Below are 16,155 nucleotides of genomic sequence, written 5' to 3' on the forward strand. Positions count from 1 at the left end.
TTGTTTCACTTTAGCCCTCTTGGGTTTATTGCTCATAAATCTTAAGATTGCCAAAATATATAGAGGAGTGCTAGCGGGACTGTCGCTAGGTAAGTGTATATGTGATGATTGATTTTGAACCAATACTCCTATATATACTCCGGACCAATGTATTAATTCTGCCTTTTATACGTGGACCACACTTTCTATATGGACCACACTTCCCATATGGAACGTCATTTTCTAAATTCATTTATATCTTTTCTTTTTAACACAAAAATACTCTCAACCTATTTTTAATTTTTATATTTAATTTTACGATTACCACCTACTATAACAATAAAAATTAATTACCAAAATAAAAATAGAAATCAAGAAAAATAATATAGTATATATTATTAAAATTTTGTTTTTGTTTAGATGTTTCTTAAAAATAAATATCTTTACGGCTCATTTCACCTCTATTTTTCATGTTTCTCTCAAACAAAGAAGAAAAATTATAACAGAATTGATAGGGACTATATACTTTTTTCTATTTCCTCTTCTTTATTTATTTTAAAGAAACATCTAAAAAAAAAATTAGTAATATATTCTATTTTTATTTTAGTAATTATCTTTTATTGCTAATATAGTAATATAGTAATTATCTTTTATTGCTAATTATCTTTTAGTAATATATTCTATTTTTATTTTAGTAAAAAAATTAGTAATATATTCTATTTTTATTTTGGTAAAATTAAATATAGAAATAAAAAATAGAATAAGAGTGATTTTGTGTTAATTAAAAGAAAAGAGCATAAGTGAATTTAAAAAATATCTATATATAAAAAATGTGGACTAATTTTCTTATCCCACATGAAAGAAAGGTAACAAGACTCATCTCTACTGTTCTTTAAAAAAGATCTAGAAGGTCAAGGATGTTAAATCCCCCAACAACCTAAAGTAAATGATTCACATGTACGGAAAGCATTTAATTAGAAATCATGTTTTCTATCTAGGTCAATCCAATCTAGGGGTAAATAAGAAATGGGGGCGTGGATCCTCTGCCGTAAATCATGCGGTAATGTCAAGTTCGTAACTTACCTTTTTAGTCTAATAAATTGGATTTTGATTAAATTTAAATAAGTTTTTGTCTAATTAGCAAATTATTAGTTCTAAATATTTGTCTATATTACATTATTATAATTTTCCTCCCTATCAAATCATAGGAGCACTGCACTATTTCTCTTTCTTCTCCATTCTCTCTCATCCACTTCCAGTCTTTCCATATAAATTCTTTGTGTTTAAAAACAGTTATCAATTAATTTATTTTTTATATTTCAAATTAAGAAAATCCACATTTCATAATTTTAAAAAAATCTATAAAGAAATAGCTAATTATTTCTATATTTAAAAATTGTTACTCCATGAATATCTCATGTATATCCGAAATTTCAATATCATTATTTTTTAAGATTATTAATTGTACTTTATAAATTAATTAGTGGCAGTAGAGGTTGGTATTCAAAATCACTCTAATAAAAAATTAAAAACATGTGTATTTAATGAATAAACCATAATATAAGAAACTAGGGTTAGCATATACTAACACTATCTCATAAGTTGCATTGTATTTTTAATTATTAATAATTAAAATATAAGTGACAAATCATAATGTGGTGTCTAAATATGGGTACTCTATGAATTTTCTTTAAATAAAGAGAATATATAAACTTAATTTCTAGTAAGAATTATAAATAAATAATTTTTGTGTAATTGGAAGAAATCCTGAGGAACAAAAATAGTGCGATGATATTGGAATATCTGACGCTGCACAATAAATGAAGTCTGCTGATAGATTATAAAAAATATATATTTGTTTTATTTCTTTTAATTTATGTCTTCATTTTTTATATATATACATTAAAATTAATTTCAAAATGGTATTTAAAATAATTTATCAATCAATTTATTCTTTTGTACTTCAAATTAAGAAAATACACATTTCATAATTTTAGGAAAAACTAGAAAGAAATAACTAATTATTTCTATGTTTAAAATTTGTTACTACATTAATATCCCGCGATACCGGTTGAATATATGTGTAATGACGAATAATGGAATAATGTTGGCGTGTTTGAAATTTTAATATTATTATTTTTAGGATAATGCCCGTCTCTCTAAATATGTATATGTATATAGGAAGGAAAGAATAAAAAAAGATTTTTCCTTTTTTCTATTGCAATGAAATTCTTTCTATTTTATTTATTTTTTCTTTCCTATTCTCCTTTCTCAGAAAAGGGGCACCGGTGAGTAGCTTCACCCTACTCACCCATTGTGTATTCCAATAATAATTTATCAGCTTTAATAAAAAAAAATAAACCACGTCCTCTTGTATTTTCTCAGATCAAACATGTGTTATTTATTTAATTTTTTTTATTAAAGCTCATGTGATAAATTATTATTGAAACACACAAGGGGTGAGTAGGAAAAAACTATTGTAAGTAGCTAAGTATTATCCTCATTTTTATAAAATTATTGTTTGTGATTTATATATTAATAAGAGGCAGTAAAGGTTGGTATTCAAAATCACTCAATTATTGTTATATTAATTGTTCCACTCCCTCTCTTTTATCCTCTTCAGTGTCATTTGCAAATTGAAACAGGAACTTATCCACTGTGATTGGGTCGCGTGGTCCAATCATAAAAATATTTTTAATATGTAATTATAAAATTAAAAAATAATAAATAAGAAAAATAAAGAGAGTGGGTTTATTTATTCTAAAAAAAAGTTATTTTTTTTTATTTTTTATTTTCTTAATTTTATAATTATAAATTAATTGTGTATTTGTAATTAAATCACATCAACACAAATTATTTATTTATCAATGAATAGGTAAATATTATTATAATAAAAAAATATTAAAAAAAATACTCAATATAAATGTTGTGAGTGAAGGTATGAATTTCATCGCCTGTGGTGGAATTCATCCTCCCACTTACAAGTAACTCATTCGAGTATAATTGTTGTTGATTAATGGTTTATATTGTTAACAGAGACACCCACTACAAGTTGTGTGTGGGTGGTGGCCCACATTCCCTCACGAGTGGTAGTTGTTCTTTTACACAACTCATTCGGCGTATTATTGTTCCTGATTTGCCGTTTACATTATTTTGCCAAAAAAGAACTCCGTCATAAGAAATATGAGGGTGGTGGCCCACAAATTCTGCATGAGTAGTCGGACTTCTTGTGTCTCACAAGTCGGAACAAACAACTACTCATAGGAAATGTGTGGGTCAGGGACACAATTTTTTTATTTTTTTTGGAAATTTTAGGGTTCTAAGTTTGAGCTTGACAATAATTGAGTTTGAGCTAACTATTTCAAACAAGTTGAACTCAATCTTGAGGAGCAAAAATTGAATCGAGGTTGAACACATAGGCTTCCTGCTCAAATATGGATGTTTCATTTGATCAAAGCTAAGTTGGGATGTCGAATAGTTTGCCACACTTTGCTTCATTGCAGCCTCCAAGTGCAACTTTTTTTTCTTAGTCGACCATGATTGGCATAGCTAGCTTTATGTTCTCAAGACTAAGAGGGAGAACACCCTTGTTACAAGGACCACACTAACCTAAACTTGATGTTAAAACGAATTTTCAAAATGATAATGACTTTTGAAATAGCTAGAATTAACGAATCATAATATTCGAGTCATACAATTGGAATCGATCTAGCTAGAGATCATTGAAGCATAAAGATACATTAATTAATCAGGTATCAAATCCACTAATGGACATGGTCACTTGTGTTATTTCTCTCCCTTCAATATCAAAAGCCTATGTTCTTCTGTGATTCTTTCAAGAATTGATAGTGCGTATGAGCTCCAGAGCTTCCCCAGCACGCAATCCAGTGGAGAGTCGAAGCTTTCTGTAATCCTCGAAATTCAAAGGAACATAGAGCCGAGGGTGATCGGAGTCCACCAGTTCTGGTGGCGCCACAACTTCCTCCTCCTTTGGTCCTAACACAAACATGGCAATCGACACTCGTATTGTTGCTTCCTTGCATTGAACCCGGTGCTTCACATTGTAAAACCTTCCGTTGCTCCACACCTTCAACACATGAAAAGATGTACCAAAATTACTTCAAAAATTCTATAACTAATAGTAATACATTGTCTCAAAACAAAATGGGATATTTTTCCGTGAATTTTCTCTCTAACCAAACAAATTAAAGCGAGTAAAACATAGCATACCGTAGCAACGTCTCCAAGATTGACGAGGAGGGTGCCCGGCAAGGGATCAACAACTATGAATTCGCCGGAATTCTTTTCCATGACTTCAAGTCCGCCGACATTTTCATCATCCTGTAATATGGTCAGAAATCCGGAGTCGGTGTGAATTTGTACACCAGATTGTCCTACAGTTTCAGGAGTGAAGTTGTATTTGTTTATTCTGAACTGGCAAGACCATCCCTTGAACAAATCACCACCCAATCCCATACTTTGGCCCAATTTCAATCCAATATCCATTGCTAGCTGGTGTATAGCTCCAGAGTACCTTAACATTGTCTCCCTGTACCAATTCATTTTTCCAATCAGGATCAACCAAATATAGAGTTCTATAACTTAATCTACACGCCCCCATTAAAAATTAAAATAAGCCTAAAATTCAACCACCCCTAAAAATTACCAAATAATAATAATACCAAAATTCAAAACAATTCAAATACGTCTATATCCCTAACAAAAATTCCCAAATAATCAACTATCTAAAGATGCGAGTTCAGGCTGGCCCTAAACCGAAAAGGAGCAAAAATTGGGTCTTTTCGGTCAAAACGGGCTCTACGAAACTGTTCCAAAAAATTATCAACCCTCTGATTGGCCTTCGGCAATCCAAACAGTCTCCAAAATCACTATAAACCCATTCTACATATATAAAAGAAATAGGCGACTAAGAAAGTTTATTTTCACATCAAGTATAGTGAATGGTGATTAGATAGTTAAATTTACTGCATTTGATGTGGTAGATTTGATTGTGGAAAGTACCCAACATGTGGATTGTCCTAAACAGTTCTCATTAGCATTAATAACTCTGTTTTTAGCGTAGAAGTACATATTCCTTTAGTAGATGGCTTATTTGCTCATATGACTTTCTGATTATAAAGCAAACAAGTTTCGATTAGATTCATAGTGAATCATCATATCCTTCACATAAATTCATTACAAAATTCGGAGAATTAATGAGAAATTAAACTTGATGTCCTACACATAAACATATCCACACCCATGAGTCCATGACCCACACACACACATAAATATATATATATATATATAGAGAGAGAGAGAGAGAGAGAGAGAGAGAGAGAGAGAGAACCTTTGTTGAGGAGAGGCGTCTAGCTGAGTACAAAAGGCTTGGACAGCTTCAGTGGAGCCTATGTCATAAAGACCCAAGCCTTCATAGAGAGGATTGATCTTGGTAGGCGCTACGTAGCCGCTGCCGGGGATGGTGTCAGTGTTCCGGCGTTTGATTTCCGGCGGAAGGTCGAGCAGAGATCTGACGACGGACTTCATCTCCGACATCAGAGTGATGGGTATGTGGTGATTAATGATCCTGAAACATCCCCATTTTTCACATGCTTCTATTAGTTTCTGGGATTGTGACGGAAAGTCTTGGAGATCAATCACTGGAACACCCGTGTCCATTCTTTTTGGGTTTTGATTATTTGTTGTGGGAATTGGGATAATAACATATTTTTACATCTCTGACAGATTAATTAATTGTTTAATTAATTGGACAATCGCCTAAGATTTTGCCGGCTTGTCTCCTTTTTGGGTGGATGTACCATCATCACATTTGTCTTCACGTTTGTTTTTGGAATTTATATTGTTGTTTGGAATTTATATTGTTTGTACTTGTCCTTGATGTTTTGTTGCAATAATAATGAGTTAATAGGACACAATTTTGAACGCAATGCTTAGTTGTGAATACATGATTTGTAATTTCATTGTGTGTCTTATGGTGAGGAACAAATAAAGCCTCGTTGTTAACAGGGTCACGCCTTAAATATCTTTCTTCTTATTTCACCCTATGCTGAGGTTTAAATTCTTCTTGTCAGGTGTAAAAAAAAAAAAAAAAAAAAAAAAATTATATATATATATATATATATATATATATATATATATATATAGTTTTGACAAATAAGATTTATTAACTGCGATAATTTAAAGGGTTGATTTGGTAAGATGAAAATATTATACAGTGGAAAAAATGAAGAAAAAAGGAATTCATAGTTCTTAAAATTTCATTTCAAATAATTAAAATAGGCATTAATGGGGTTTATGGGTACCAAATGGTTCTGATATGATAATGTCATAGCAAATTGGAGAAAAGGAATTGCTTTCAAATTCTCTACCATTACCACGTAGGAAGCCAAAGCAAATTCAATCTCAATCACTTTCTCCAAATAAAAAAAAATAAGAAGAGGTTCAATCTCAATCTCGCCAATTGGGTGATGTTACATAACCACTAGTAAATTATGCCCTTTTGCAATAATAATTAGGAGCTAAACATGGCAGCCGAGACATCCAAGTCTAATATAGAAACCATAGGAACTTTGAGGTACAAAATACATTAATAACCAGTTACCAATCTAATTGAAATGCTAATTAGATTTTTTCTATCCATTCAATTTCCAAGTGTATCTGCTAGGTTTTCAAGCATTGGTGGTGCGCAGGAGTTCAAGAGCTTCCCCGTCGCGCATCCCCGTGGAGAGCAGAAGTTTTCTGTAATCTTTGAAAAACAAAGGAGCGTAGAGACGAGGGTGGTCAGAGTCCACCAGTTCCGGTGGTGCTTCGACTCCTCCCTCCTTTGGCCCTAAGACGAACATAGCAATTGACACTCGAATTGTCGCTTCCTTACACTGTACTCTGTGCTTCACATTGCAAAACCTTCCATTGCTCCACACCTTCAACATATTAAAGATGTATCAAAAATTAAATATTTATCCAATCTTACCTTTGGGTAGATAATGCACCTCTTAAACCAATTGGGATAGGATAAACATATGTTCATACCACTAAATCACATGTTTTATTAACAATTTAGTGGAGAAAAATCTTCTTTTTTTTTTTTTTTTTTCTTTTCAGTTAGGCAAAGTACCCCACACATTTTACAAATTACTCACTGCAGAGCTTGAATCCCTCACCTCCGCTTTGAGGGAGGTAAGGTTTTTTACCATTCGGCTACGGCCCATTAGTTTCCCTTATTGATCTTGTTTCTATTATTTTCTCTTCACTCTATTGTTATCAGTAACAAAGTAAAATCGAGCCTCTATTGTTCTTCCTCTAGTGCACGGGTCTCTTTATAGAAGCACCTTGTATGTTGCATTCTTGTTTTACTGCGTTATTTTACATGATATCAAAGCTTCTGAGTTATTTTTATTGAGACCGAGACTGTCTTATTATTGTTTTATTAACAATAAACATTTGAAGTTATACTATTATTTTCTCATATTTCTCAGCATCAAACAAACAAAATGAGAAAACAAGACGACATACCTTCGAAACATCCCCGAGATTGACTAGGAGGGTGCCTGGTAAGGGATAGACCTCTATAAATTCACCAGATATCTTTTCCATAACTTCAAGACCACAAACATCTTCATCTTCCTGTAATATAGTGAGAAATCCAGAATCTGTGTGAATTTGCACACCAGATTGTCCTACAGTCTCAGGGGTAAAGTTGTACTTGTTTATTCTGAACTGACAAGACCATCCCCTCAACAAATCGCTACCCAAACCCATACTTTGCCCCAACTTGCATCCTATATCCATGGCCAACTCATGTATAGCTTTAGCATACCTCAATATTGTCTCCCTGCACTGATTAAATCCAAATCAAAATCCCACAAAAAAAATTACTAAATGAAGATTAATTGTCTATTTTAAAATTTTTTATTTAGGGTGCCCCAAATTGCTTGTCCTCCAAAAGTTAAAGTTAGATAAATGCATCTTTCTATAATACTGTTGAATTTTTTATAAAAATTCAAACTTGATTATATATATAGGATAGGAAATTGCTTGCCTTAGGTTGCATAAGTAGGACTTTTTTCTGATGTTAATATGGACCAATAACAACATAACTTGTGTCAAAAAAATTTAAAAATTTAAACGTGAATCATCCGGATCTTTTCATGGGTCGTCCAAAAAGGAAAAAGATTTTTTCCCACGCGTGTGTGAGACTTGGTAGCGGGCTCTTCCTCTCTTTAACTCACGATTCCTTCTCTCTTCCCACCAAATCCTCATTGATGCCCACCATCTCACCAATTCTGAAACCCTATTATTAATCATCTTTTCCACCAACCAACCTCCATTGCTTGCCATCTCCTCCATTCCCAAATCATAATCTTTTATATCCAATCTTTAGAGATGATTCAAACCACCACATTTGTTGACTGCCATCTCTGTTGCAATCCCATCTCCAGAATGACTCAAGAGACCGGCCAATTAATAAATACACATAACTTTAGTTGCATCCAAAATTTTGAAATTTATCACCACCTGTTATAATTTGAAACCAAATTGATTTCCTTAAACTCCATTGATAATTGGACTTTTACAATTGTAGTTAATTTACCATGTTTGGTCTAATTGTTTAGCTTCTTTGCAATATGAAGGAGTTGTAATAGAAAATCTTAAACGCATAAAGGAAAAAAAAAAAATCCTTTTCAATGATTCATAAAAAGACACAAACAATTTTTATTAATTATTTAAAAAGTTTTTGACACAAGTCATATTTTTATTGGTCTAGATCCGCATTAGAAGAACATTCCTATTCATGGACCAGCATTCTTTTATAGGATAACTTTGTATAAAAATCAGAAAATTTTAAATATGTTATGTTTAGATGATGGAATTTGACACAAAAAAAAAATGGCCCCATTTCCAACCGGGAATGAATCTCTTTCAAATCAATGCCCTTCTGAACTTTTTGCATTCTATATAAATCAATTCTAGTGTTTATATTAGTGAATTTTCCTTTTTTTACATACCTATAAAATTTTAATATCCCCCTAAAAATTAAAAAAAAAATCCTACTATTCCCCCTCCCCTGTCCGTCCATGCCTACATCACACAATTACTGTATACTGTGGAGCTGAAATCCTAATATTAATTGAATAAAGTATACACGAGCTGCACATATATATATATACACACACACACACACACACAAACTATATGTGTGTATAATGTATATATAGAGACTAGAGAAAGAGAGAGGACCTTTGTTGAGGGGAGGCATCTAGCTGAGTACAAAAGTTTTGGACAGCCTCATTGGAGCCTATATCATAAAGACCCAAGGCTTCATAAAGAGGATTGATCTTGGTAGGTGCTACATAGCCACTGCCGGCGACGGCGTCAGTGTTCCGGCGTTTGATTTCTATGGGGAGGTCGAACAGAGATCTGACGACCCTCTTCATCTCCGACATCAAATTGATGGGAATGTTGTGATTGATGATCCTGAAACATCCCCATTCCTCACATGCTTCTATTAGTTTCTGGGATTGTGATGGAAAATCTTGAAGATCAATCACTGGAATACTACTGACTTCCATTTTTTTTTTTTTAATTGTGCTATGAAAATGTGGAAAACAATAGTAAGATGGATTGTTTAATCGCACCTTCACATCACAGCTGACAACTTGTCCCCTCCTCGTGCGGCTTGTGTTCCATCACTGAGTCTTTGGTCCATTATACCGTCTCGCATGACAACAAAATCAAGGAGAGCCGTGATACAAGTGACCACAACGAACGCTCCGTTGTCACACCAAGAAAAATAATTAATGTCACAATAATGGTTAATTTTTCAAAGGTAATGTTACTATATTGGAATTAGATTTTTAAAAAAAACAAATACTCCGTAATGTTTAATGAATAAGATACTATATATTTTTAAGTGTTTGGTTCAATAATAATTACATTAGTCTATTGTCATATTATCGTTTTATTCTAAAACTGGTGCATTTTTTTGCTTGCGAGAAACATTTGAATTCTTGTGACTGTGAACCTATGTTTGTGAACAAGAAAGTTATTCAACCATGTGAGCCCAAATTGTAAAGGTAGTTTCAAGTTGTTGATTCTCATCCGGTCTATTAAAGTTTGAGTTGTTGGAATTTAAAAATAAAGGAATGAAAAAATATTATATTATATTGTATTGTATTGAATATATGAATATTCGCTATATATAGGAAAATATTTGCGATAGGTGAGTAATGATCATAAATGATAACTAGATAAGTGGAGGCATACATATAAACTCGGTAAGTGTAGGTATAGATGTGTAATCATAATTTGTAGGTAAGGGATATTAGAGCTTTTCGATCACTGATAAACAGTTTATAAGTTTATCGTAGTCATCATTGGGGATGGCACCATTAGGCATCAGACCCATTCCCGATAGCGGTCAATCTACAAACTCAAGTTTCCGCACGCCAAGGTCTTCATATGTCCCGTTTAGGGAAGTATCATTGTCTAAGTATTCCTTTGGAAAACTAACAAAATGCCTCGTTTAGAAAAGACTTGCCTGGGATGCCTCGAATAGGGAAACTCAAGGAAACTCAATGAGATGTCTCGTTAGAGATGCTCAACATGTCGGATCACCTCCATCACCTCGTCACCAAACACCTCAAGTGGTAATACCACTATTCCACGCGCAACAGCAATTATCCTACACCTCAACGTGTCAGATTAGCTTCGTCACCGCGCCACCACACGCCCACATGCACCTCAATGTGTCAGATCTTCACAACTCCATCACCGCGTTACTACGCGTCATTAGTGGTTACCGTGCACTTCCCAAAGCACCATCAATGGAATAAATCTTCACAAATTCGTTACCCATACGTTACTTGCCTCAACGTGCCTCAAGTGGCCTTCACGTTTCTACAACCGATTTTATGATCTAATAGTTGGAAAGAGCAAGTTAACTATTTTGCTTCTTATTCTAAGGCGGCAAGACTTTTACTATAGTGGTGTCTGAGTGATGGAATTTGGTATCTCTACTTTTGCTACTAAAGCAATGAAAGAATAGTTTTCCTTTTCAGAGCAAGCATGAGGCTTTGTCATTGGTCTAAATCAGCATGAAAGAAACATCCAATTCAAATGCCACTATCCTCTCTCAGATGTGACCAATTCTTGGCATAGAGGATGAATGGCTGTTCATTTTGTCAATATCAAACCTAAACCAAGGGAAGAAAAGAAGAAAGTATTGGGTACTGTACCCAAATCATCCCGACCCATGATGAATTATTATTTTCTATCATCAAGAAAAATGAAAAGTTTTATTGACCAGATTATAGTACCCGGGGTATTAAATATTGTTCAAATAAAACAGAAGAAATATACTCATATATGGTTTGATATGATTAGTTGGAAACATACCATATCTCATACGAGCTCTGTCTATCATCTTTATCACCTTTATAGATTCCCATTTCTTTTTCCATACCGGCTAGGTTCTAACATTTTTTTATCCTCCATTGATCTAGGATTATGCTATATTATGTTTTCAAAGGAAATATTGGAGACATTTTGTTGATCAAGCATATCTTGGGATGGTTCAGGAATCAGGGCCAATATGTACTTGCTTATGATTTAAAGAATAGTACAAAATTTCCCTAGTCTCGGTGAAATATATCAAGTCATACATTATAACATAATGTTGAGTTTGTGAGACAAATTTCTTAGTAATATACTTAAATATTGTTTACTTCCTCAAAAAGAAAAAGAAATGCAAAATATACATTTGATAAAGAACAGCATTGAACCATACCAGTCATGCAATATTTGCAATACAGAGAGGACGTTATTCGATATGTGGCATTCCATCTTTTATAATTCTCATACAATAACTACTGCCTTATTAACCAGCTCATATATCGAGTCTTGTCATCAACAGAGTTCAAAAGTTATACCATAATGTGATTAGTATTTCAACTTACTTCTGATCTCACATTGCCTGATCATCTTCCATATCAAACAACATCCATATCTCATTCACTCTGTTATCAAATTCGAATGGGGAATTGTATTGCGCGACAGTATAAATCGTAGTGGGATCCGCTGCACGGCTTTTTTCAATGGCAGCTGACCAAGTAGAGCCTTCAAGACTTGCTTCCAACGCGGCAGCTTCTTCTCCAACGTCTGAGTCTTTTACAAATCCATTGAACTGTCTTACTGCTGCATACGTGGTTCCCCATTTTTGGGCGAGGAGACCTTTTGCCAAAGGTGGATTAGGTTGGTTCACTTTTGGGACGTAGAAGCTCACAGCAAATGACGACGCACAGAAGGGCCCATCACTGGGTGAGACTTGGGTGATCACCGGAGCTGTCATCTCAATCTGTTTGGTGTCATAGTTCTTCCCTTGAATGTAATCAAATAGCCTGCGAGGGGGGATGCAAACAAAATTATAATCCAGTTCACAATGACCAAATTCACTAATTGCTATAAACTATGATGTGGGAGATGGAAATTGGAAATAATCAGCCCTAAAAACTTGTAGCTGGGAAATTTGACACACACACACACACACACTGTTTGGAAGTTAAAATTAAGAACTATCATATGGCTGAGCAATAGTCAAGTGAATGTTTAAGTTGTTCACAACCAAACATTAACAATTAAGCCCATTCTTTCAGCTTTTAGTTTACTACAGACAGCCTTTTGAATATGATCTTATAGCTCCTATGGCTTCTCTATATAATTTTGTGAACATCAATATTATTGATGAACGCTTTTGGAAAGTTCACTTCCATCAAATAATCCGACAAATTCGTTCTCTCTGATTACGAATTTATTTGAACTATTAGATTTAAATAATATAAAATTTTGGTTGTTGTTCAGTTGCTAATTGTTTGTTCATTCTCGCATATATTTTGAATTTCAAAAGAAACACTTGTTCTTCCAATAGAAGTAAAAAACAAATTACTTCATGACCAATAATATAGTTGAGAATTAGTCCACTTTCAAAAAGATTTATCACAACAATCTCTAGTAACAAAATCTATCTGCTAGTTGGGGAAAAGAAAAGGAAAGAATGGAATTGATTTAAGAAAAAAATTGATTCTTTTTTTCTCAAAGTTTTGCTCATTCATATTTTTCTTACCTGGCAGATTTCCAAAACAACCAAACATGAGCAAGTGAAATTCTTTAAAGTTTCTTCTACTGTTTTCTAAGTTTTCAATGGAGCCCATCTAAACAATATAATATAGGGTTAAAATCACAAAACCGTAAGTTCCAAGTTATCAAGTTGCTCAAATACTAGTTAACTTGATTGGGAAATGATAAAATTTGTAATTTTAAATTAATTAGGTCAATTTTGTAATTTAAAATTAAAGAATAATTTTGTTATTTAACGTTATTTAATCGCCTTTTATTATTTTGGAATTTTTAAAAATAATTTTCAACATTTTAATTTAACAGGCCAGTTTTACACTTTCACAAATGGAGAATATGGGACAACTTGAAAAAGTTCGGGGTTTTTTAATTATACTAATTTTATGCACAATTTAAGAGGTTTTGTGACTGTAAAAAAGTAAATTAAAAAATAAGAAAGATTCTTTATTAGTACTAAAAACTAAAAAGCAATGATTTGTTGTTACTACTGCTTCTTATCTTTAAATAAGTATTAGGATAACGCAGAGCATGTGTGTATTAACAAATTAACAAATTAAATTGAATCAGAAATTTGAAATAATCAACAACCAAACACTAGAAAAGTAAGAACTTACTGAAAGAAACCAGTTCTGGTGGCATCGACGAAGGAAATGTCTTGAATGGAAGAAGTTGTCATCCACACCGGTGAATTATAGCGGCGAATTTCATAGCCATCGCCGGCATGGATGACGTCATAGCCCGGACACTCGATACGGCTACACGACGGAGGAGATGAGGTGAGTACATTCTTTGAGGTCTCCGGCCAAAAACCCAACTCCGAATTCGATAAAAGACTCAACAGAAATGATAGCTTGAACAAATTGGAAGCTGCCATTTTTAATGAATTGGTGAGCTACAATTGAGTACGTACGTACTTAAGAAGAAGCCGATGAAAAAAAGATTTGTGTATTTTCCAAGGAAAAATCTTCAGTGCCTAAGGTCCACACATTAGGGCTTGAATGCATGGTTGAGTTATGAAGATTCTCAAGTTAAAAACAACCCCATTTGACATTTTGACTGTATGTGATGGCACTATGGTGGTTTCGTCCAAGTTTGGTGGCGTTTGGAAAACTTTGTAGAGGCTCATATAGTCACACGTAGTGATAACATTTATCAGAATTACTTTTAAAAAAATAAAATAAAACATTTATCAGAATCTTTATGGCAATGGCACATGCTAAGCAATGTAGAATTGTCAGTTTTCTATGGCTTTTGTAGTTTAGCGTATAACAATCCATCATCACTCAGAACGAAGCCAAAGCGAGCTCAATCTTGCATTCTAGCCAATCAATGTGGGTAAGTTAATGCCCTTGGCACCATCCATATGTGTTACCAAACAATAACTTCCTCCAACTCTATTTATGTGTCACAATAATATCGAGATCGCAATTTAGACCATCAGTGATCATAATTATTTTACTTGCACAAATAAATTAATTGGTAAGCCTAAATATCAATTTCTCGAAATGTTAAGTGTATCGCAATTGTACCAGGCATAATCGTTAAATTTGTGAGTTTACTACGAAACTCACAAGACTCAACTGTGCTTAGCACGGCTCTAATTTAGATTATGGTTAAAACGAGACTAATAAATTATACCAGTAGGAAAGGGTGCCAATACCAAAATCAACTCATGTGAGAGAATAATTTGTGGGGTTGAATTGAAACCATGGCCTTAAAAAAGGCTTGTTCAACGGGATCAATATAAGCCCACTCTGCCCACCTACACATACAGCTAGCCCAGACGAAAGTGGGGCAGCGTTAATTTTTCTCTTAAAGGAAGAGTTACTAATTTTGGTATTTCGATTTCATTGAATTAGTCCATGATTTTTCGCATTGAATTAGGGAAATAATTGTAATACTATTTCAAGTAACATTAACACATATTTCAAGTCACATTTATTTATTTTAGGATCCTATATTTACTTGATTAAATTATTACTATATTCCCATGGAACATCAAGACAACCCTACATAGTTACATGCATGGTTGATCAATCTAAATCAAAAAATGATCCACAAGTCTTCCAATTGTGGCCTGATTGGCCTCACAAATCTATAAGAATCAAAAGTCAACGACCATAGCTTAATTTACGCTCATCATATTATTAAGAAATATATATATATATATATAGATAGACATATCTCTATAAAATATGTTATAATGCTGTTCAAGTAGTCAATTAATATGAGAATGGCACTACTCTCAAGTATAAATAGCCATATAAATTTTTATTAAACATCTGCAGTTCCAAGTTCCAACAAAGATGAAAGCATATGCTATTGCAATCATACCCTGCGGTTTTGTGATTGCAGGGGTTATAATTTTGATTTGTATCTGCAAAGGAGAAGGGAAGAAGAAAGAAACAAGGCGTTCCAACATTGCGCGAATGAGAGCTACAATTTCATCTGATAAAACTATCGGTGACTGTGGAAGAGGCGACACTACGAAAAGCAATGACAGGGATGATGGTAGTGACATGGCCATTTCGGCTGCTGTTGCTATCGGTGCCACAGCTGCTTTCTTAAGCGTAAGTGGTGATGGAGGTGATGGTGCCGCGGGTGGTTGAAGATGACTTCAGGTCAGACTGCAACTGTCTGCAACACTTCTGGGATCTCTACTTCTCAGTTTAGTTTCTCTAAGTAACAGATCTTTGTATTGGATAATAGATTCTAACTCTAAGCTGTGTTAACTAATATTCATTCAGTTCTTCATGTTGATCAACAATTGTGTTCTCTCTCTCATTATATATGCTGTTGCTAAAACCACTGTACCTTCTGAAGGACATTTCAGGAGGAAGAACATCACAAATGCTCAATTTATTTTCCTTTCTGATGGGACATTTTCAGTTTCTTTTCAAGACTAAAATTTAAGTCAAATTTCTAATTTAAGCAAATTAACTCTAGTTGCTTCCATTTTTTAAGTTGGAGGTAGAGTTCTGTACTTAACAAGGATGAGAGGCGCCATCTACGAACTTCCATCTTCAA

The 16,155-nt window shown here is 33.6% G+C and overlaps 3 protein-coding genes across 5 annotated transcripts; all 3 read right to left on the minus strand.

Annotated features, from left to right (window-relative positions):
- Nucleotides 1–3,617: 3,617 nt before the first annotated feature.
- LOC132307577 (2-oxoglutarate-dependent dioxygenase DAO-like) lies at nt 3,618–5,805 on the minus strand. The gene is made up of 3 exons (XM_059805380.1): nt 5,330–5,805; nt 4,210–4,528; nt 3,618–4,066 (listed from the first exon to the last, which is right to left on the minus strand). The coding sequence occupies exons 1-3, from the start codon at nt 5,656–5,658 to the stop codon at nt 3,815–3,817; spliced, it is 900 nt and encodes a 299-aa protein (XP_059661363.1). The 5' UTR covers nt 5,659–5,805; the 3' UTR covers nt 3,618–3,814.
- A 616-nt stretch (nt 5,806–6,421) lies between these two features.
- Nucleotides 6,422–11,575, minus strand: LOC132307578 (2-oxoglutarate-dependent dioxygenase DAO-like). Of its 3 annotated transcripts, none has more exons than XM_059805384.1 (4): nt 9,636–11,575; nt 9,238–9,474; nt 7,513–7,831; nt 6,422–6,920 (listed from the first exon to the last, which is right to left on the minus strand). In XM_059805384.1, the coding sequence occupies exons 2-4, from the start codon at nt 9,441–9,443 to the stop codon at nt 6,669–6,671; spliced, it is 777 nt and encodes a 258-aa protein (XP_059661367.1). In that variant the 5' UTR covers nt 9,444–9,474; nt 9,636–11,575; the 3' UTR covers nt 6,422–6,668. The 3 variants fall into 3 exon arrangements, with proteins under 3 accessions (XP_059661367.1, XP_059661366.1, XP_059661364.1); XM_059805383.1 differs by having other exon boundaries at nt 9,238–9,512; XM_059805381.1 differs by lacking the exon at nt 9,636–11,575 and having other exon boundaries at nt 9,238–9,629.
- Nucleotides 11,576–11,734: 159 nt separating this feature from the next.
- Nucleotides 11,735–14,142, minus strand: LOC132307579 (uncharacterized). The gene is made up of 2 exons (XM_059805385.1): nt 13,743–14,142; nt 11,735–12,395 (listed from the first exon to the last, which is right to left on the minus strand). Exons 1-2 carry the CDS (start codon nt 14,000–14,002, stop codon nt 11,963–11,965), a joined length of 693 nt encoding a protein of 230 aa, XP_059661368.1. The 5' UTR covers nt 14,003–14,142; the 3' UTR covers nt 11,735–11,962.
- Nucleotides 14,143–16,155: the final 2,013 nt, after the last annotated feature.

Source organism: Cornus florida, unplaced genomic scaffold (assembly GCF_030987335.1).
Source record: "Cornus florida cultivar Cherokee Brave unplaced genomic scaffold, ASM3098733v1 CherokeeBrave_3.0.0_Hap2_Chr05, whole genome shotgun sequence".
Lineage (NCBI taxonomy): Eukaryota > Viridiplantae > Streptophyta > Magnoliopsida > Cornales > Cornaceae > Cornus > Cornus florida.

Coding starts and splice junctions, on each gene's coding strand:
- LOC132307577 (XM_059805380.1), bottom strand. CDS start 5,658: ATGGACACGGGTGTTCCAGTGATTGATCTCCAAGACTTTCCGTCACAA. Junction 4,529..5,329: donor GACGCCTCTCCTCAACAAAG/GTTCTCTCTCTC, acceptor GAATTGGTACAG/GGAGACAATGTTAAGGTACT. Junction 4,067..4,209: donor ATCTTGGAGACGTTGCTACG/GTATGCTATGTT, acceptor CATGTGTTGAAG/GTGTGGAGCAACGGAAGGTT.
- LOC132307578 (XM_059805381.1), bottom strand. CDS start 9,569: ATGGAAGTCAGTAGTATTCCAGTGATTGATCTTCAAGATTTTCCATCA. Junction 7,832..9,237: donor GATGCCTCCCCTCAACAAAG/GTCCTCTCTCTT, acceptor TAATCAGTGCAG/GGAGACAATATTGAGGTATG. Junction 6,921..7,512: donor ATCTCGGGGATGTTTCGAAG/GTATGTCGTCTT, acceptor AATATGTTGAAG/GTGTGGAGCAATGGAAGGTT.
- LOC132307579 (XM_059805385.1), bottom strand. CDS start 14,002: ATGGCAGCTTCCAATTTGTTCAAGCTATCATTTCTGTTGAGTCTTTTA. Junction 12,396..13,742: donor ACCAGAACTGGTTTCTTTCA/GTAAGTTCTTAC, acceptor CCCCCCTCGCAG/GCTATTTGATTACATTCAAG.